Source organism: Triturus cristatus, chromosome 7 (genome assembly GCF_964204655.1).
Source record: "Triturus cristatus chromosome 7, aTriCri1.1, whole genome shotgun sequence".
NCBI classification, from domain to species: domain Eukaryota; kingdom Metazoa; phylum Chordata; class Amphibia; order Caudata; family Salamandridae; genus Triturus; species Triturus cristatus.
Window position 1 is genome coordinate 1,230,300,604 of NC_140590.1, and position 21,452 is coordinate 1,230,322,055.

General features: G+C 43.8%; 1 protein-coding gene across 4 annotated transcripts in view; it reads right to left on the reverse strand.

Moving 5' to 3' along the window:
* LOC146811683 (E3 ubiquitin-protein ligase TRIM69-like) overlaps window positions 1–21,452 on the reverse strand; it is a 174,807-nt gene that overhangs the window by 109,288 nt on the left and 44,067 nt on the right. For 3 of the 4 annotated variants that reach the window (XM_085618664.1, XM_085618662.1, XM_085618665.1), the window contains exon 3: window positions 1,909–2,396. In XM_085618664.1, the coding sequence (XP_085474790.1) occupies window positions 1,909–2,396 (488 nt within the window). The remainder of the gene's footprint in view (window positions 1–1,908; window positions 2,397–21,452) is intronic. The other variant, XM_085618663.1, reaches the window with a different exon arrangement.

Here is a 21,452-nt window from a genome sequence, read left to right on the forward strand (position 1 = left end):
ATCTGGCCCAGTGGTGGCCTGCAGTGCTGCTCCTACGACCTCACTACCTGCTGATGGTTTGTCAGGATTCCACAGTAGGCCAAGTAGTCGCCTCTGCCTATGCAAAGTGGCTGGGACCCAGGTCACTTATTGGCCCAGAGTCCAGCGGGGGACCAGGCATGCCACCCCGCAGGTAGCATGGGCTGCCATGTTTGGCTGTATCAGTCCAATCGAGGAGGGCCACCAGGGGCCCTGAGGCCCAACTACAGGTTAGCCCTCAGAGCACTGCAGGGTGTCTTCTCCTCAGTTTTGTGTAGGTCACCACGAGGCAGGTCAGCCCACCCAAGCTCTGGTATCACCTCCAGGGCCCCCTCACTGGGAGCGGTTGTCAGCTGTCTGGGCTTGATAGGCTCAGATTCCACTGCCTTCCTCCTTCAGCCCAGTGCTACAAGCTTCCCATCCCACAACTCATTTTGCTCTCTGCTCTAGACGGGTGCCGCAGGTGTTCATCAACGGCCTCCGTTGCCGTGCAGGACAGGACACTTTCCATGAGGCTTTCTGAACTCCTGCACTTTATTGCTAAGCCACACACCCCAATGACCGATTTTTAACTCTGCGTTTAAGTTATAAATGCACTACAGTGGAGTGCTTCAACAAGTATTGAAGGTGCCTGCAGGACTGTACAAGCTCTAATGTGGGAAATGAAAACAATGGACAAATAATTTGAAGCTTTAAGTTGGGCGGCATCTGATGTATTGCAGGGATAACGGGGTGGGTGGAAGAGGTGTCTGGTTGGAGAAAGACTGCAAGAGATGGTGGCCTCTTGTAGAGGTTTAACGGTTAGAAGGTTACCTCCCTCTCATTAGAAGGAGAAAGAGCAGGCCAGTAGATGGATAAGGATTATAATTCTCGAAACAATAGATGACAAATGCCATCATAGCCCCCAGCCCTTGTGGCATAGTCGCTTCTTACTTAGAACCCCAGTGTTAGCAGGTGAGACTGCTCTGATGCAAGAGGCAGCAAACCATTCTTGCAGTGATGCATTCTCCCCAGTTAATGGAACATCTAGCCCCACCAATCATCTGGAGGCCCCGCCAATGCATCTGTAGAGAAGTTAGGAGTGTGTGATGGCACAGATTTGACAACAGCACGAGAAATTCAAATAGGGTGCCACATCCAGATAAATGAGCAAGAAGACCCATGGAGTAAGTTCCAAAACAACTTGAGAGCTCTTCATTTACCACTATATCTAGCCATGGTAAAGTTCATACTCTATTGATATACTTGCTCACATTGCAGTACACTTCATACGATCATGAACTGTTGAGTCATGCAAACACAAATGCATTACCTATATCTGGACATACACAAGTTTAGCTACAATAATGTGTCCATGACATGCAAGAAGTGTGCAACACTATGGCTAGAAATCAAAGTATAGCCAACTACTAGTTGCCCAGGTTACTTGCAATTGATCTCTTGCCAATGGAACCTTTTCCCCCCTCATATCAATGTACCAGCTGCTAGCAAATGAAAGACTTCAGGCAGAGATCTTACTAGCAGCTGCCAAGAACCAGATGAAATCATGATTGGACGAGTCTAATCATAGGGAAGTATACAGGAATGATTTTACAGGTCTAGAATTTAGAAAATAGCAGTTCATTACAATACATCAAGCAGCAACAGTTCAAAGCCTCTACGGCTTTTACCATTGGCACATTAACTGTGCTCACTTCCAACTCTGCAGCCAATCAAACCTAGAGATGTGCGTCAGTAGGCCAAAGACAAAAATGCATTTGTCTACGTACTGAAACTCACATCTACACAAGTCCAAAAGATTTCAAATAGTACTAGTGAAAATTGGGGCAAAAAAGTAGTATCAAAGCAACCATGCATGAAGTCTGCACTAAGCAACGACAAAACACGTACCTTGTACATTTTAACTGCAGTCTGGATGGGCAGGAATACGTGGTCAGCGTGCTTGGGTGCATCACGGCAGATGATGCATATCAGCACTCCATCTTGCTGGCAGAAGAACTGCAGCTTCTCTTGGTGGTCTTCACACTCCACTTTGCATTTTCCATTCTTACAGATGATTTTCTGATTCTCCAGTTGGTCCCCGCAATACTCCTTGCTAGTGTTCACCTGGGAGTCCTCCTTCACCCTTTCAACCAGTCTGGCCAGCGCCATGATAGGTCTATGATCTCCACGAATGAATTTAGCCTTGCAGACAGGACAAGAGCCAACCACCCTGCCAACACATACTCCATCAATGCAGGTCCGGCAGAAGTCATGGCCACACTTCAGGAGCACTGGGTCCTGAAAGAGCTCCTGGCATAGCCTGCAGGTCAAATCTTCATTTATATTAAAGGCATTTAAGGTACAAGCCACAAGACAGTCTTCTGGTTTTTTTTCTGCTGGAAGAGAACAGAAAACTTTTACTTGTGGTAAACAGGAAATTCAAGCGTGAACAAGACCACCAGTAGTCATTTGCCACAGGTTACTGCAGTATGATTGGCATGAGAAGATTGGTTAAATTAAAGAATGAATACAAAAAGCACCAACACATTCTTCATAAACTTATTCCAATGATATTTGGGGACTCTGAAGCACGATTCTTTGCAAGAAAGGATGGGCAACAAATGTGAATGCACAATCTGGTACTGCAAATGAGAAACTGTCCCAGTCGTGGAGACATTTTCTTCCAAGTTCGAACTGAGAGATGTGAAGCAAGGCACTTCAAACAAACTCTGGATGCAACCAGCTCACATTTATAGTCTTTAGCACAATATTCCAAGTTGTGGAATTTCCCATTATTCATACATAGCGTGTTAGAAAGTGCAGTCAGCACCAGCTCATTCACAAACTAGTGTTAAAAATGTTCTGCTTCCCTTGACCAGTGCATATAACTCATATCGGCTGTAGCACAAAGGTAGAAAAACAGTTTCTCACATATCAAGGAGAGCAGAATACAAGATGTATTACACAAAGGGCAAGAAGAAAATAAACAGGTGCAACCCATACAACATAGTTCAACTGTTCATTGTAGTCTTTTTATCCACCCTCAAACCACCCTTTGAACACTTATCCAACTAGTTAAACTCTCCTCATCCTTCATTATAAGAGCATTAGTCTGATCAACATTTGTTGCAGGGATAGGTCGACACATTAACAGACACATCCAGCAGCATGCTGGAATTCTAGGAATACACAAACATGTCCGAATAATTATCACAATGACTATCGTGCCTTTCAATATAGTCCAATCCCAAGCCCCAAACAGAAGAAATATCATCCCCATCACGTTCGTTCAGCAACATTATGCATTTGTACTAAGTCAAGTAAATTCTCTATAGCTTTGTAAACACTTTGGGGAGTTATCGGGGATAAATGTACAACATTGTATACTTCTCATTACACACACTTTCAACAAGAAGCATCTCTAGCACCATACAATTTTGAAGCAGTACCTGCCTCATGGCTACCATTTATATCATTCTGTTTCCTAGGGATTTTGTAACATTTGTTGCTTCCAACTGATGGCCTACTGATCTCATTCTTCTAGAATTCATTGCTACCCCCAGTTAGTATTCCTAGTGCCAAATCACCAAACTCCTGAACAGAGACATCGGATCTATTTCCCTGCTCCCTCTTACTACAGTTTTTTTTAGGAGATCTTTGCAGACCTGTTCTTTAGGATGGTGTTGGATACTGGGGAGCACTAGGCCCAAACAAGACCCTCCCCAAACTTTAGGCAGCCAAGGTTATGCTTTGTTCACAAACCAAATAAATGCTTTTTCCTACTACTGGTAGCGGGGGGCCTGGAGGCAATGGCCAAACTAAATACATGGGTAAAGTTACTTCTTCCCATCTCACGATCCACTTGATGGGATTGCACTTGCCCATGCCCTCTTGTTGCCTATAAGGCCGTGGTCTGAAGGAACTGAGTGGAAGCATTATAAATAGAGGCATTCATACTCTGGGCGAATTGCCAATATAGTCTAGTCATAACACTATAATTGAAAGCGTCCCAATAGGGTGAATTCTCCCCAATGACTGTGCAATTTATTGGTTCCAATATTTCATCACTATTTGCATCTGATATCAGTACCCATCTGGCCAAAAAAAAAAAAAAAACAGGGAATCACGGTTTTAAATAGAACAAGAATCATTAAGTGCCAAACTCAAAGGCAACAGAAGCATTTCATGCTTAGTTACAGAGGGAAGCATTAAGCAACAATCTGAGACATTTAATTACTTATGATAGGCCTTCATTATATGTATGGCAACCTTCTCATGGTACTCTCTAAAATGGCGGTCATGCAGTCGTCAGTTAGTGTGGTGTTTGAACTCCTTAGTTTCAGTGAATATATATCATACATGTAAAAAGCAACAGCTGTTAAAGTGGTAATAATGATTAAAGCAAATGGTATGCATTACCTTTGTAAGTGTACTTACTTTCCAGCTTAATGTTCATTCCAGAGCAATGGAGTCCTTCTGTACCTGATCTTTCACCATCGCTAGGCCGTGATAGGTCACCAGTACTTTGAAGCTCTGGACCAGATAGTAAACTATCATTGGTTGGGCTCAGGAAATGGACTTTCCAAGTCGGGGGGGGGGGGGGTACAAGTATTGCAGGTTCTTCAGCATCCTTTTGTGGCATAGCACGTGAAGAAAGCACATGTGGAGGGACTCTTCAAATGCTTGAATCCAGTTCTTGTAACCAGAACACTTACCAGTCTGTTGTCAGTAGGACTTGCACTGCTCCCTTCCACAGAGGTTGCAGGTCGTTACTTTGGAAAGTTTTTACTATTACTCACTCAGTTGGATACTGTGTCCGGGCCACTGCAGAGGGAGTCGTAGAGAATCGTTCACCGGTTTACCATCAGAAATATGCTTCATTAGTTTAATACAACAGTCATAGAGCAAAGTATCAGTCACTTGAGTGGTGAGCACAAATCAGAGCACCCCCCAACAAGTCAATGGCGTTCCAATCAATATCATGTGGACTGAGGCCAGTGGTGGTGTCCGGTGTAGTACTCATACTGATCAGGGCTTCGTGCAAAGCATCAATCCAACTCACATATTGCCACTATTTTTGATTTAAATATGCCTTTCCGACGTTACACAGCGCCTGCGTCTGTGGGTGACAAACCGTGAAATTTTTGTGGAAGGCCCATTGCCTTGCTCACCCACTAACACTTTTGACAAAATGAACACCATTGTCACGGAAAAATATTCAGGGCAAACCAAAATGAGGAACTAGTTCTTTCAATAAACTATTAGCTATAATCTGTTGCATCATTCTTTTTTGCCGGCTAGACATCCATCCATTTGCTAAAAAGGAACACTACAATGAAAACATACCTGTACTTACTAGCTGAGGTAGTTCAACAAAATCCATATGGAGGGGCTGAAACAGCGCTTTCGCGGATGCAAAATGCCCTGTTGGCATTGGTATTCCCTTTCCTGCATTATGTTGAGCACATACCGCACAGCTTTTACAAATTCTGTTTGCCATTTTCCTTATATTTTTGATTTTCCCAAAACATGCTCACGAAAAGGTGAAAATAATTGTGTTTTAAGTGCTTGTGAGTAAATGGAAGGACTTTCTGTATATATTATCATTATTATTAGTGATTTGTAATGCACATGGCCACCTAGACAAGCTTTCCCAGCACTAGCCTCACTAAACCAACGGCAAACCGTTACATGACAATTCTATTGATGGAAACAGCCATCTTTTATGACCTGTCTTCGGAAGGTAGAATAAAGAAATCTTTGATTTGATGAATTCCTGGGGCTTTAATTTTAATATTCCTATCTCCAACCGTTTTTCAATTCTTCGAGGCTTGGAGGATGTAGACGGAGTCCCTACTGGGGGAAAAATTTGGGTCAGGATACCAGATAACAGTGATTCTCCGCTTCCCTACCCTAATCCTTCTATAGCTCAAAATAAGATCGTACAACCGGATCAAAGCATCGTCCCTCAATGGGTGGGCGACCTGTTGGTAACCCCCCCCCCCATCTTTAAATACTATGACTGGTCATAATCGGGAGATCACTAAGCCAAAAATTGACGTTGTATTTTGGAACGTAGCTGGACAACGCTCCGGAACTAGGGAATGATGTCTGGAGTAATTTTATTTTAAAGTTTAATATTCTGTGTTTACAGGAGACATGGCTGACAACGGAGATCCATGTAGATGGGTATAAAACCTATTTTTCACCTGCCCAACCATCTAAGTCTGGTAGGGCTAAGGGAGGCTCAAACATTTACATTTCAAACTGGATTAATATAGATGAGATGAGGGTTATAAAACTTGATCCTAACTTTCAGATCCTTAGTTTTCGTATAAACACGAAGGACACTTTCCTGTTGGTAAATTTCTATAATAATCTTCCCGAGATAGAAGCAGCTAACTTAGTAAACTCTATCTGTTCCTTAATATCATCCATTACAAGGAAATTAGCTAGGGAGGTAATTACCATATGGGGTGGTGATTTTAATCAGCCCTCTTGCCAAGTAACTAATCAATTTATATGTGGCATTTATGACGAGAGAGATAACCCTATTCCCCATTTTAGCCACACAAGATTAGGTAGCTCCCTAAACGAAACTATGTTCAATTTAGACCTAGGAATTGCCAATAATTTAGTCAACTCGAACATGTCAATGGTCCCTACCTTCCATGGGAGAGGTTTTTATTCCACCATTTATTTTATTCTGATGTCCAATGGAGCAATAAGAGGAGATAGCCCTTTCCATTTACACCAGATTGTCTTGAGCGACCATTATCCTCTGAGAATCACCATTCAACTCTCTCACAGGCCCAACCCTAATATCCCTAGCTTATTGGAGCAAAACAATTTAGTACTAGACAGATGTAATGGCTACTCTCTTAAGTGGGCCCTTGTTGATCCCGTTGAAATTGTTAAAACTGTGGTAACCAACGCATATTCGTCCATTGAGAAATGTTTAGATTTGGCCACAACAGATGCTGATGTTATTGCTAATTTTGGCACATTGACTAAGGCCATAAACGAAGCCCGAACGGTGATTGCTAATAAACCAAGGAAAAGACAGGGCTGGTTCAACCACAGCTGCACTGTAGCCTATTCAAACTTAAAATCTGCTCTACGCATGACAGTCAGGGTTCCCATTGAGATCTCCAAACTGAGGAGGGCATATAATTCTGCTATAAAAGAAAGAAAAAAATTGGAGTTAAAACAACAACTTTGGGACCAATTGTACGAGAGCTGTTTATTTAAAAATAGTGCTGCATTCTGGAAAGTGGTAAAATCACTTTTTTTTTTTTTAAATCGACAACGGTGACTCCCCCAAAATAGAGGTCGCTATTGATGAAAAAGACTGGGTAGAGCACTTTTCTAAAACTTTTATGAAAAACCCAGCATCTAATAAAATCATTAGCGATTGTTGCTATCAATGGTCTTCCCAGTTTCCCCATTGACCTGGACATTTCATTAGACCAGGTCACTCGGGCATTAAGCGCAAGTAAGAAAGGGAAGGCCCCGTGCCCAGACGGGGTCCCAATAGACTTTTTTAAAATTCACACTGATCTTTGGATCCCTTTTTTGACTAGGGTCTTTAATGTACTGTGCGACTCCCGGAATCCTGGAAAAATTCCATACTTGTCCGATTTTTAAGAAAGGGGACCGAAGCATAGCATCCTGCTATCGCCCCATCTCCCTTTTGGATTCCTTGGGGAAAATGATGGGTCGGATAATTCGGCCGTTTGCAGGAGTGGGCGGAGGATAGCAGCATCCTATCAGACTTACAATATGGGTTCCGTGAGGGTCTCGGGACCATCGACCAAGCCTTAAATCTATCACTTTTGATGGATAAATATGTAAATGTCAAGTCCGGAGTTCTCTACATGGTCTTCGTTGACCTATCTGCCGCATTCGATTGTGTCAGTCACGCTAAACTCTGGTCTGTTCTGTTAGAGATGGGGTGGAGCAGAGTGTAGTTACCTTTTTGAGGGAACTATACTACAATGCGACCGCCAGGGTGAGGTTTGGGACTAGTGGAGAACTCACTGCGTCGTTCGGAGTGGAGAGGGGCGTTAGGCAAGGATGTGTCCTGGCTCCCTTTCTCTTTACCCTTTATACCAACGGATTGGAGAGGGACATGCTGAGGGGGGCCCAGGACCTCCCTATGGTAGGCAATCGTCTAATACCGGCTCTTCTCTACGCGGACGACGCAGTGATACTGGCCCGCACCCCAAACAAACTACAAAGGGCCAATCTGGATCTCAAGATCAAAATTGGTAAAACCTTTGTTATGAAGGCCGGGGTTGGTAAAAAAAAAAATAAAACCAGGGATATTTACATGAATAATGAAAAACTGGCAACCACAGATAAATATCCTTACTTAGGCGTGATTATTGACCAGAAATTAAACTGGAAAGCGGCAGTCGATATGAGGAAACTCCAATTTACGAGAACCACCACAGCCCTTGTAAATTTCTCTAGGAAACTAGGTAAAAAAAAAGCACCCATGGAAATGGTTAAAATCTACAAAGCTAAATGTAACAGTGGCATTGTATGGAGCGGGTGTGTGGGGCCACGCAGCTTTGGACTCTATTCAGGGGATAGAACATAGAACACACTTTTTTGAGGTATCTTCTAGCATTACCAAGGAGCTCCGCAAACTTTTCATGCCACTTGGAATTGGGTCTTCCTTATGTAGCAGACCTTGCGAGAATACAGCCACTTCTATTGTGGCATCGAATTTGGTCGTCGGACAAAACAGTCTTTTCACAAACAATCATTCAAGACTGTAAAGCTCTGGAAAACGCACTCAAATCTAGGTGGTTATCCTATGTCAAAAGATTTAATTGACTTAGGGTGAGTAAAATATTACCATGATCCCCTTTTAATTCGGGAGGTACCGAGGAAGATTACAGAAACTGTTTAAACCACCTCGAAGAATTACGACTTCCCTCTGAAGTTATGAAACAATCTGTTAGATACAGCTTGACTGTCCAGACGGGATTTGGGATGCAGCCCTACCTAACCTACAATATTACTGCTTATGAACTGTTTCTTTTGGTTAGGTTTAGGCTGAATTTTTTCCACCGTTTAGTTGCATTTCTGTTGAGAAACAATTGGGCGAAAACACTACCCCCTTGTCCTTGCGATGGGACTTCTACCCAATCTACAATGCATACCATTCTTTTTTGCAAATACTATACGGAACATCGGAAAAAACTACTTATCCCATTATTAAAACGACTGGGCTTTCGAACATGTTGTCCAGCTTTCCTTTGTTTACAGTTATTGGATGGGGTGGGGCTGGTATACACTGTCTCTAATTTGCTGCAGTACATCATGCGCCATAGAATGAATTTAATACGCCCCAGATGACAAGGATGGGTTGATGGGATCTGAGTGTTTTAATCTACACTTATTTTATGATCGATTTTATTACTATTCATTGGTTGTTAAAATTATTTCAATGCTATTTATTCAGTTATTATATATGCATTGTCACTTTAGCCGTGATTAAAATCCGATGATTAGAGTTAATGAATTTTATATTGTTGGTATATTTTTATGAGAGGTTAACATTTTATTTGCTTCTGCATCTTTTATGACCTGTCTTCGGAAGGTCGAATAAAGAAATCTTTGATTTGATGGATTTGATGGAAACAGCCAAGTTTTAAGCTGCTTCAGAAAAGCTAGGAGTGATTTGTAGGCTCTCAATGTCATTCTACAGCTTAGGGCAGAGATGAGCAAATGCCTGGCCACTGTAGCAGGACTCACTAGAGCTAGGAACCTCTGCCAGGTCCTGATGGCTTGAACGAAGTGCATGTTTTGGAATGTATCCAGACACCAATGGTCTCAGATATATCAGCCCAGTGTTAGCAAAGCACTTGGGCATGTAGCAAAAGGCCTTAAACTGTCCTCTGCCACATTTTGAACAATTTGGAGCCATTTGAGCCAGGATTTTGCAACACACAGATCTAAAACACTGCCGTAGTCCAGTCTGGAAATCACTAGAGCCTGGACTATTGTTCGTTGAGCAGAGACTGGAAGGTATGCCAAGGTTTCTTTAATAATTTATGAATGCCAGAGCACGTGGCAGCCACCTTAATGGTCTGGCGATGCATTGCCAGCTTGTCGTCTAGCCATACTCCCAGTCTTTTCAACACCTGAACTGGGGGGGGGGGGGGGGGGGGGGGGGGGACTACCCATTGTAGAAGGCCAAAGAGGATCACAGAGATGGGGTGATTGCCCACTAGCAAAACCTTGGTCTGGTTTCCGTTAGATTTCAGAGAACGGAGGCTCATCCAGGCTGAAACTTCTGGCAATTTCAAGTACAAGCCCATGGAAAAGCAGAGGAAGAGAGAACAGGACTGCAAAGTCTTCAAATCATGGCAGAGGAATAGGCTGGTTAGTCTGAATTTCAAGGTTTCAAGAAATCAGGATCCAACAAATGACCAGCGACGTGGATGGGATAGTTTGTGATATGCTGAATGTCAAGCGCAGCAATGCCCACCATCACAAGAGTAGCTAGATAAAAAAACTTCAGTATCAAAATGGATGCTGAGGTCACCCAAGATAGTGACATTGGTGCATTTAAGAATCAATGATGCAAGAGCTTCTGAAATGCTCAAGCTCCGGGGGTGGGGGGGGTGGAGGAAGAAGCGGCATTGTGGGGTACAGGGTAATTGGGCTGCCGCCCTCAAGGTAACATGTACTGCGGCAACATCCATTTTACCAACATAAGTTTTTACCGCATGTCCACACTTTTGCACACCCGGTCATACAACAAACCTCGCAAAAGTCTTTCTTCTTGTTCCATATGCCTGCTGGGGAGGAGCACGTTCAGAACATTCCAAGTAAATACCAGCAGCAGAACATTTAATTTTAACATGCAATTTCTTCAATAGATCTATATCTAATAAGTGTAATGGGCATTTGTCCATTAATACAAAGCAGTGTATCTGTGATGGGCCCTATTGTATAGGTCAAAGGTGCAGAAACAGGACACTTTATGGGTATATTTGAGAAGCCCACAGATGTGTTGTACTTTCCCCGAGAGGGTTGCACGTGGGATCAATCCATTTTAGAAAGATTAATTGGTAGCTCCAGTATCTACCCAGAATTGTATTCTTTCTTCTTGCAAGGTAGTCTCAATGATTGGCCCACTGGCATAGTTACAATTTCCATATACCCTCCCGGGTCCCTCAATTCAACAAAGCCCCACTCTGGTAATGGAACTGTGACCATCTGTTTCTTATCAAAATAATTACCTGCAAAGAGGTCATCTGAGGAATATGTGTTTTGATACACCTGATATGATTAAGTGTTTATTTGTGCCGTTCCTGCTCCTTTTTGTGGTCGTCCTCTCTGTACTAACCTACCTCTCTGACCACCCTGTAGATGAGAGCCCTCACTTATCCAATGGTCGGGAGGCTTGCAGTGGTGACATCTAGTTTCGAAGGGGTCATCTTGACACCTATAAAGGGCGCTGAATATCCCCATCCCTGTAACCACAAAATAGTATGAATCCATCTCTTTCCCTTTGCAAATGTTGTAAAAAACACATTACCCTTTAATTCTTTGTGTTTTATCTTTACATGCTTCCTCATGGGCCTGCAGCTCTTCATAATATTGTGCGATAGTCAAAACTTCAGTAAGGGGATTAACTCCCAGGTAGGCTCATACATATGGATGCATTTCTTGATCTTGTAAACCATTTACAACTTGGAAACTTGATAATGCTGCTGAGTTCCCATGTGCGATACTTCTATGCCAGTATGAGCTGCAAAGATCTTATAATCTAGAAAAGGAAGTGGAGACACTTTTCCTTGCTTACAACTATTCCATTTCTGCCAATTTATCCTTTCACGAGCCACTATAGGTTGTATCCTTAGCAATAATTCTGAGGGTAAGCCCAATATGTTAGGTACTTTGTATCTGCATCTAGTATTTAGTGTGTGTTGTATATCTTGCCAACTTAGTTCTGGGTCAGTTCTGTCCTCATATCTACACTTTAGCCAAATATCCGGGGGTGGGGAAAGAATCACAAAAATCTTCCCAATGCTCAATATCTTCACTTCTAGCATACCACTCCTTAGGGTTTCTCTAATATCTGGGTAATCTTTGGAAAAGGACAGTAATTCTGACTTAGTCCAGGGTACGTAGATGAGTTATAGAAGCTTGTCATCAAACACAGGTACTTCTCTCAAGGGAAGATAGTGGTATCGCCCCCTCCCCTTCTCTGTTTATCAATGTCTTGAAAAACAAAAGAAAGATCTAAAAATCATTAGATAATGTCCAGAACATCTTCAATTCCGATGTTAAAACCATCGGACACATACCTATATATTTTGTTATGATCGGGGGGTGATGGGGTATATTTTCTTCATTTTGAAACTTTCCTCTAAAAGCTTTCCATTCCATCCAAATCTGGTTCTAAAAAATCAATGCCGGATGCTGCATGGAGGGGTTAAAGTCACTTGGAAATACAGTATTTTCCACTTTGGTTACACAACTCTGGTGGTAAACTCAGACGCTGGTCGGATCTACTCAGATAAATTCCTAGACATTTGAGTGGTCATCCTCACTTTCCAGGTCTTTCTGCAAATGCTCGTCACTCTTTGTGCTGATATAGAGGTGGTCTATCCTGGCCGACACATTCTAAAATCCTGGACCACTATGTCGTCCTCCTACAAAGGAGCAGTTGGTAATACTTTCTGTACCTTCAGCATACCTTCTTGGTACAGGGATATTTGTCAAGACATTTCTTCTCCCTTTTCTTTCCATTTAACCTTATCAAAAACCCTAGCCTTAGCCGGTTTGGTCTTTAATATTTCTTTAGTAGGCTTCGGTCTTCTAAAATAACCCCTGTTCACCCCCTTGGTAGCTTGGCACGAGCAGACAGGTTTAGCTCAGAGGCAGCGTGTAAAGCATTTGCACATAACCATCAGTGAAAACCCTACAAAAAGGACACCAGTTTTGAAAAATATCTAAAATTTTTATATACTTCAAACAAGACCAAAAACGATAATAATCTACCATACAGTGCTTAGAAATCTTCAATAGTCAAAATAGACTTGAAATACAGTTCCTTGAAGTTGATAGCCCCAGACGGAGCTATTACGATGTCGTGAACAACAAATCCAAACAGTTCTGGCTGTGTTGTGGGCCAGCTACGGTGTTGGGAAGACCCGCAAAACAATCCCTTTAGAAATGCAAGGCGTCGGCGACCTCTCGATGAGCCCCAAAGATCCGGTGTCCGCAGGAGTCAGTTCCAAAGGTCAGTGCAGGAGTAGCCGGACCCTTGAGGTCACACATTGCAGATCAAACTTCTCGCGGTTGAAGTTGTGAGCACCGGCATGCGTCAGGGCTGCAGTGTGAAGTGCAGTGGTACAGGGTGTGGTGCCATCAGTTCGCAGTGCAGAAAACTGCTTGGTGACGGTCGTCCAGCAGTGCCAGTGAGACCAGGGCTGCGGTGCAAAGCGATGCTGTGCTTGTCATGGTGCTGGCAGGTCACAGTGCAAGCAGCGTTGTCATCATTGAAGGGCTGTTGTCGGCTGACAAACGCGAGTCAAATGCGCCGGCAGGCCAAGGCTGTGGTGCGGGAGGACGACGGTGCATCGTAACACTAGTGGTGCTCTCGAATTGCTGTTCAAGCAGCGGCATCTATGACGGCGTGGAGCAGCGGGGTCAGGGATTCTAGGGCGGTCGTGTGAAGAGAGGCGGTATTGAGTGCGGTGCCCACAGGCTGTGGTGCAAGCCGCGGCTCAGTGGCAGCGTAGAGTGGCCTCGTTGGTGGGACCAGGGTTGTGGTGCAAAGTGTGGCGGTGCCCTATGCGGTGCCTTCAGTACACAGAGTAAGCAGCTCTTGGGTTGCTTTTTCTTCCGTTGCAGCACAAAACAGTCCCCAGTGCTGGCAACAGATGAACTTGAAGTCTTTGCTGTTCCTGAGAAGTCTTGAACAGAGGGCAAGCTCTACATCAAGCCCTTGGAGAAACTCACAAACAGAAATCACAGATAGTCGAGTCCAGTCCTTTCACTGTCAAAGACAGAAGCAGCCACTGCGTGACAACACAGCAAAGCACACAGCAAAGTGGTAGTCCCTCCTCACAGCTTTTCCAGCTCTTCTTTTTGGCAATCTTCTTGGTTCCAAAATTATTCTAAAGTGGAGTGGTCTGGGCCCCAGTACTTGTACCCAAAATTCCTTTGTTCTCAGGCAGAGAAGCCCTGTGCCCAGCCAGAACCAGTTCTTTCCTGTCCATGCAGCTGCCCAGCAGGAGGCGCAAACCGCATTGTCTGCAGCAGACTAGGCCCATTCAAGAGCAAGAAAATCTCCTCCCACTACTCTAAATGCAGCCCAGGTCTATTCAGCCCAGTTTGGACTTATCCAGACTCGAGCCACTGCGTATCCCCAGTCCCTGTCACTCCAAAGCCAGACAGTCAATACACATCCTTGCAGCGGCACACTGGATGGCTATGCAAGAAAATACCTACTTTCTAAAAGTGGTATTTTTAGAGATAGAATTTAAAAATCACCCCCACTAAAAGATGCATTTTAACATGGAGTTCAGGCATACTAAACGTTATCTTCCAATTTGCTCCCAATGCAAAGTTATATTTATTAGATATTACAAATTAACTCCCATTCTATCCTATGGGGTAGATAGCCTTACAATAGTGAAAAACTAAATTGGCAGTATTTCACTATCAGGACATGCCACACATCAGGGCATATCATACCTTTCACATACACAGCACACTGCCCACAGGGGTACCTGGGGCCTACCATAGGGATGACTCGTATGTAAGGAAAGGGAAGGTTAGGGCCTGGCAAGTGGGTGCACTTGCCAAGACGACATGTCAGTTACAAACTGCTTGCATTCCCGGCAGTGGCAGGTCTGGGTTACATTTTCAGGGCTACTCATGTGGGTGGCACAATCAGTGCTGCAGGCCCACTAGTAGCATGTGATTTACAGGCCCTGGCGCACACAGTGCACTTTACTAGGGACTGACTACTAAATCAAATATGCCAATCATGGAAACACCAATCCATAACAATTTACAACAGTATATGCACTTTAACACTGTAGTAGTGGTAAAGTGCACAGAGTTCTAAAACAGCTGGTCAGGAAAAAAAATAGGAGAAAGAAGCAAAAAGTTAGGGGATAACCCTGCTAAAAGGGCCCTTTCCAACAGTTCCTCTACTGGCCCCTTTGACCATGACACTTGTGTCCATCTGGATTGACTTGATGGATCCCAGACAAGCCCCCAGTTTGTCAACGCACAAATCTGGTACTGTAAAAGAGAGACAGTCACAGTTGTGTAGACAGTTTTTGGGAAGTTCGAACTGAGATGTGAAGCCAGGCTCTTTGAACAAGTTCTGTTGGCTACAGCCAGCTCACATAATTCATTGTCTTTCGCAATACATTTCAAGCTGTGGAATTTCCCCATTATTTAAATATAGCGCATCAGAATGCACAGTCAGCACCCAGACAGTTGGTGCCAGCTCAAATGCACATAAGCCTGTGGTTCAGGTGCAGATAACTCATACCGGCTGGAGCACAAAGATAAAGTTCTCTGCACATGCACACAGTTTCTCAGGTTTCAAAAGGGAGCTGAAGGCAAGATGTATTACAGAAAGGGAAAGACAAGAATACACTTCTGAAAGTGGTGCAAAATGGTTGAACAACTGTTCAAAGGGGTGCCCCTTTTTATCTGCTTTCTCACTACATTCAGGTCAACAGCCCTGTCTGGAAGGGTGAAGAAAGCAATATCTGGTTGGCTACGACTCCTGTCGCAGGCACAGGATTTGAGATAATGCTTCATTCTGAACAATCTGTATAGTGGGTAAACTTCAGCTGTAAGATTGCAATGACAATGCCTTTGACACATAAATTATAACAAACTTTAGTATCAAACAGATCAACCTGCTTCGGTCCAAGTAAATCAGATGTTATGCTCTACATAACTAACCTACTTGGGCTGTGCTACATCTTCGCTGTAAATGACAAATGCACAATGCGACAATCCCATCAAGGACACATTTGTCTCCAACTATGTTGGTAATGAACACTTTAGAGCACATCATGAGAAAACCTCCACTTTCAGACGTAACATAGGTTATGGGACTATAACCTATGTACTATAGCCTATCCCCCTCAAAGCAATCATGTTTACCAATCTTAAATTATAGCGAAACAGAAGAAAGGACTGCTCTGGCAGACAGGAAGCTGCACACTTAGCTGTTCCCAGTGTGAGAGCAATGCCGGTTCCCACAGGAGGCAGGGAACCGGCTGGGATCATGGGGGCCTGGAGAATCACCAGTGGTCCTGGGAGTGGATGGGGGGTGTATGGGGTAATACGAGTGGCAAAATAAAGGTCAGGATAGCAGAAAGAGCCAGAACGCAGGTCAAAAACTAGCAGGAAGGCAGAATAAAAAAAAAGGTAAGACTAGCAGAAAAACTAAAATGGAGAAAACTAGGGGTGGGTGGTTGTAGGACGCTGGCTCTATATAGCACACTAAAATGAAGTACATTGTCCAGTGGCACCAGTTTGGTATACAAAGACAAAAGTAGAAATACAAATGCTCTATTTGTGGTAGTGTGGGCGAGCAGCTAGGCTCAAAGGATGGTGCTAAGCCTTTATTGTACTCAGGCAATAAATGAGACGCGAGAACAAATCTGGGACAAATTTATAAAAACACTGATTTTTAAGTAATTTTTCATACTAAGAACTTCATTCTATAGCAAGTACTTTAGGTATGAATTTAAGTTTGCTAAATAAATCACTTGTGCACAATTACACACCTTTGAAGTCAAATGGGAGAAAATAGAAATATACACATTAAAAAAAGTTGTATTTAGAGGTTCACCTTCGGGATTTAGGCAAGTAGCAAAGGCAGGCACAATGTTCCACCAGCAGTTTCTCAGGAGTATCCTGGATTTGGCCGGGAGTAGGGTGCGGAAGTCAGTGGTAGCTGGTGTGCTACGAAGGGGACCAGCTGAAAACACACTGCACAAGGAGACTTTAAGGGTAAATCAGAGGGAACCCACTGTTGGTTAATCAGTACCCAGGCCAGGCAGGCTGGGTGCAGAGCAGATCGGTCATCCAGACCGCACATGTCAAGATTTCCTATTGGGCAGGAAGGTTGGAGCACCAATTCCAGGGCAGCTGGGCCACTTGCAAAGTGGTTCTCAGGTGTCTCGACATCCCTCAACAGGATCTTGCTTCTTGGGCAGTTTGATTCCAGATTGGACCCTTAGTCTTTGTGAATGCTGCCAAGGGTTCGGTACCCAGTGTATTGGTGCGGAACGGCTCTAGTAGATCCTGGTGTTTCCAAACTTGGAGGGAAGACTGATATGATCCTCCAAGGTTGGTGTATGACTTGGTTCAGGTGCCGCGTTCGAGTCACCGGGGAACAGCAAATGGGGAAACCCGGTTCTGCTGGTTCAGTGGCTGTAGATTGCAGGAGAGTAGTACCTCTACTCCAAGGCAGTGCTTTGGTGATTTGGCACAGGCTGGATGTTGTCTGGTGTTCTTGGAGGCCTCAAAGTTTCAAGAGGCAGCACACCACGATTGTCAAGTCCCTAAAGCAGCAGAAAGGGTTTGGTGCTAATTTTCTGCAGCAGGGATTCAGTCTTTTGGGTCAGCAGATCTTTTATGTCCTTTTCTTGGTGTTCATCAAATGTATGTTCAGGGTCCAGGGATGCCACCCAAATACTAAATTAAGGGGAGTTGGAGAGTGACAGATAGTAGCCAATGGGTTACCTACCATTAGTGTGTCTACCCCCTCTAAGTGACCACTTCATGTGGGAAGGGTCACTACCCTGACCGCCAATTCTCCGTCAAACCAAGATGGAGGGAAATTATAAGTGGGCTCCACATCACCTGCCCCACCTCTGAGGTGGTACTGGCTGAATATGGACCTACCTCCTAATGTTACTAATTTTCCTGCATGTACTCCAGCCAAATGTGGAGCAGGACAGGGGGGGTGGCATCCTCCCTTAACTGGAGTTGCCTGGTTTGCATTTCAAAGGCAGCATTGCCTTTGAATCCTCCCACCCTGGAAAGCTATCCTGGCCTGGGGGAGGTGTGAAGCACCTCCGTCCTGAGCAGGCTTTGTTCCTAGCCTCAGAGTGCTAGCTCTCACCCAGTGAGCTCAGAAACATGTCTGGTGGTGGGAGGCTGTCCAAGACTAGTCAGAGACCACACCAGTGCTTGGTAGGTTTTCATGGGGCCCTCTAAAAGGTCTCCTGTGTGCACGTATTAATAAATCCAACACTGGCATCAGTGTGGATTTATGAAGAGATGTTTGCTACCTAAAATATTAGGGTTCAGTGCAGCCATCATGGAGCTAGGAAACTTGTGATAAGTATCCAGCCCATGTACTCTACGGCTTCCCTATACACTTACAATACTCAGTAACGGCTCAGATATTGCAGGGGCCTATCTGCTCATGCAAATATGCCCACACATGGGATATAGTGCACTCTGCCTTAAGACTACAAGGCCTGCAGTAGGGTCATCTTACCTATAACTCATTCAATGTATGGGGGCATGACACAGGGCTGTGTAGGATGCAGACTTCAGTTCTCTGCACCAAGACACGCAACCTGCAATGGCAGTTTGCATAGTTTTGTTGAGGGGTCACTAGGTTGGCACAATTTGTGCTGCAGGCCTTGTGGACCCTCTTCAGTCCCAATGCCCTACATACCAGGGGTACGTACCATTTACTAAGTACTTAAAGGGGTTGTTGAAGTTTTTCCAATTATGGACAGTTTTTAGGGAAAGAACAATGGTACTGAGAACCCAGTCAAAGTTGCATCAGAAACTGAGCAAAAAGTGTGTGTGTGGGGGGGGGGGGTACTACAACATGATCCAGTTTCCCACAACAGTATTCTCTGCTCTTCCAGCAGAGAGTTGCTCGCTCACCCCTAGACTTGATCCCCAAACCAGCAGTGCGCCAGGAGGTGCGTTCGCAGAGTGGTTGAGAAAGGGGGCAATGCACTGTTTATGACCTCATATTACACTCATTACATGGTCAGTGACATTACTGATGACAATGCATAAACCCACTTGCACCCTTATACAACCTCTCAAACGCCCACTCACAGCCCCACACACTCACATATCCATTCACAGAACCATACAAGTACTTACACAACCACTCACTCACTTATCCATGGAGCCACTCACAACTATATTATACAACTAGTCATTCACCCATACAGTCACTCACACACCCATTTACCCACCCACACAGCCTCTTGGGCCCTCACTCACCCATACAACCACCCACACAATCACATGTATACCCACTCCACACATCCATACAACCACTAACACAGCCACTCACTCTTCCATACAATCCCACAGACACCAATTCACAATCAAACAGCCACTGACTCTCCCTTACAGCCACTTCTAAATCCAGTCACTCACAGCCAGCTAGAGACCCACTCACACATACAGCCAATCACTGAGCCAAAGCCACTCACCGATACAGCCACTCAGTCACCCAGATAGCTACTCGGACACCCACTTATACAGCCATACAAGCACGCACACACACCTGTACATTCTGACACCCAACTATTTAAAAAAAGGAATCACTCGGTAGTACACAAAGTATACTAATTTAGCTTGTGGTACCCAAGTATATAGATATAACACAAAAACCTTTAGAAAACACTTAAAAATCACTATGTCAGTGATCTCACCGACCAGGTCATGAGTGATACAAAATGTGAGGTCATAAACAGTGCATTAGGGGGGGGCGCAAGTTTTAGTTACCTCAGGTAACTGCAGAATTTCTCTGGTTTTGTATGTGTGAAATCTGGGACCAACTATAAAGTCCTTGTAACATTTGTTCAGTGAAAATATACCTTCATATACATGAGCCTGGACAGCAGTGTTGCACGTCCAGATGAGGAACCCATCCACTAAGCAAATCACTCCTCCACATCCACAAGAGATCGCATTCCAATGTTGCAAGAATAGGATTTCTTTATTAATTCATAAGTTTAAACTGAACAAACAGTTCAGCAAAAGCAGCACCCAAAAAAGTACTTTGGCTGCAGTGTTTGTGCACTTGAAACTTTGGATTAAATTAAAAAAATATTTTGCAACATTGGAGTGCGTCTCTCTTGTGGATGTCGAGCAATATATTTATATTAACTGAAGAAACCATAGGTTTCAGGAACATTGTAGTTAGTTGGACATTTCACTCATACAAAACCATAGAAATTCCAGTGTTATAGTTAGTTCAGCTAACTATAACTTGTGCCCCTGCAATGCACTGCTGATTACATCACCCAGTGGCAGTTTCTGTAAAGATATAGATTATATATATATATATATATATATATATATATATATATATATATATATATATATATATATATATATATATATATATATATATATATTTTTTTTTTTTATTACCTACTGGCGGTCGCCAGTAGGTAGTTATAGTTAGGACCCCTTTTCCATAGGAAATCCGCAACATTCTATTTTGAATAACTTTGGCGCCGGTCGATGAATCCTCGCGAATTTCTCAAAATAGGTGGGGCGCTACGCTCCGCTCCTACCCTGAAAGTCTCGGGGGGATTCGTCAAGCGGGGGCTGAGATAAAAGGGGGGTCCCAAAACGCGTTATTCCCATGCATTTTTCCATAGGACCTTTAGAACGAGCTACAGCCCGAACGGCTGAACAGAATTACTAGAAATTTGGCAGAGAGGTAGTCCCTAGGTCAAGGAAGTGCCTTTTGTAGGTTTGGTGTAAATCTGTTCAGTAGATTCTGAGAAAATAGCCTTTAAATCAATATATATATCTGAGCCCGCTTACGGTACGCTTACCGTACGCTTACCGTACGCGTACGGTGGCATGCGCGAGCGCGATTCTGATTGGCTCTTAGATCTTAGTAAACATTCGAATCGGCCGAAACCAGGAAGCGGCGTCCGCCATTTTGTCTCTCGCACTGAGTGTTATTTATCAAACATGATGCCCAAAAACATGTTACGGAGCTGTTTTGACAACTCCCTCCCACATAGTCATGTTGAGGGAGTCCCCAAACATCCCCCAAGAGCAAAAACAGTGTTATTTTTTTTCGGCAATTTCGCCGAGTACGCTTACCGTACGCTTACCGTACGCGTACGGTTAAAAAATAGAAATAAAAAAAAACACTATCACACTTACCCCACCCCCTGTGCTTTTGGTGGCTGCAGGCCACCAAATGTACATGGCTTATTACTTCTGAAAAAAAATTAAATTTTGGCAACATGAAATTATAAAATCGAAATAAAAAAACACTATCCACATTGACCCCACCCCCTGTGCTTTTGGTGCACGGAACGAACTGCGTTAAGTGGGCGCGCACGCCTCGAATGGCGTAAAGTAACTTAGCATTTAAAAAACCGTACAAATTCACTGAAAAAACCATAGGTTTCACACACGTTATAGTT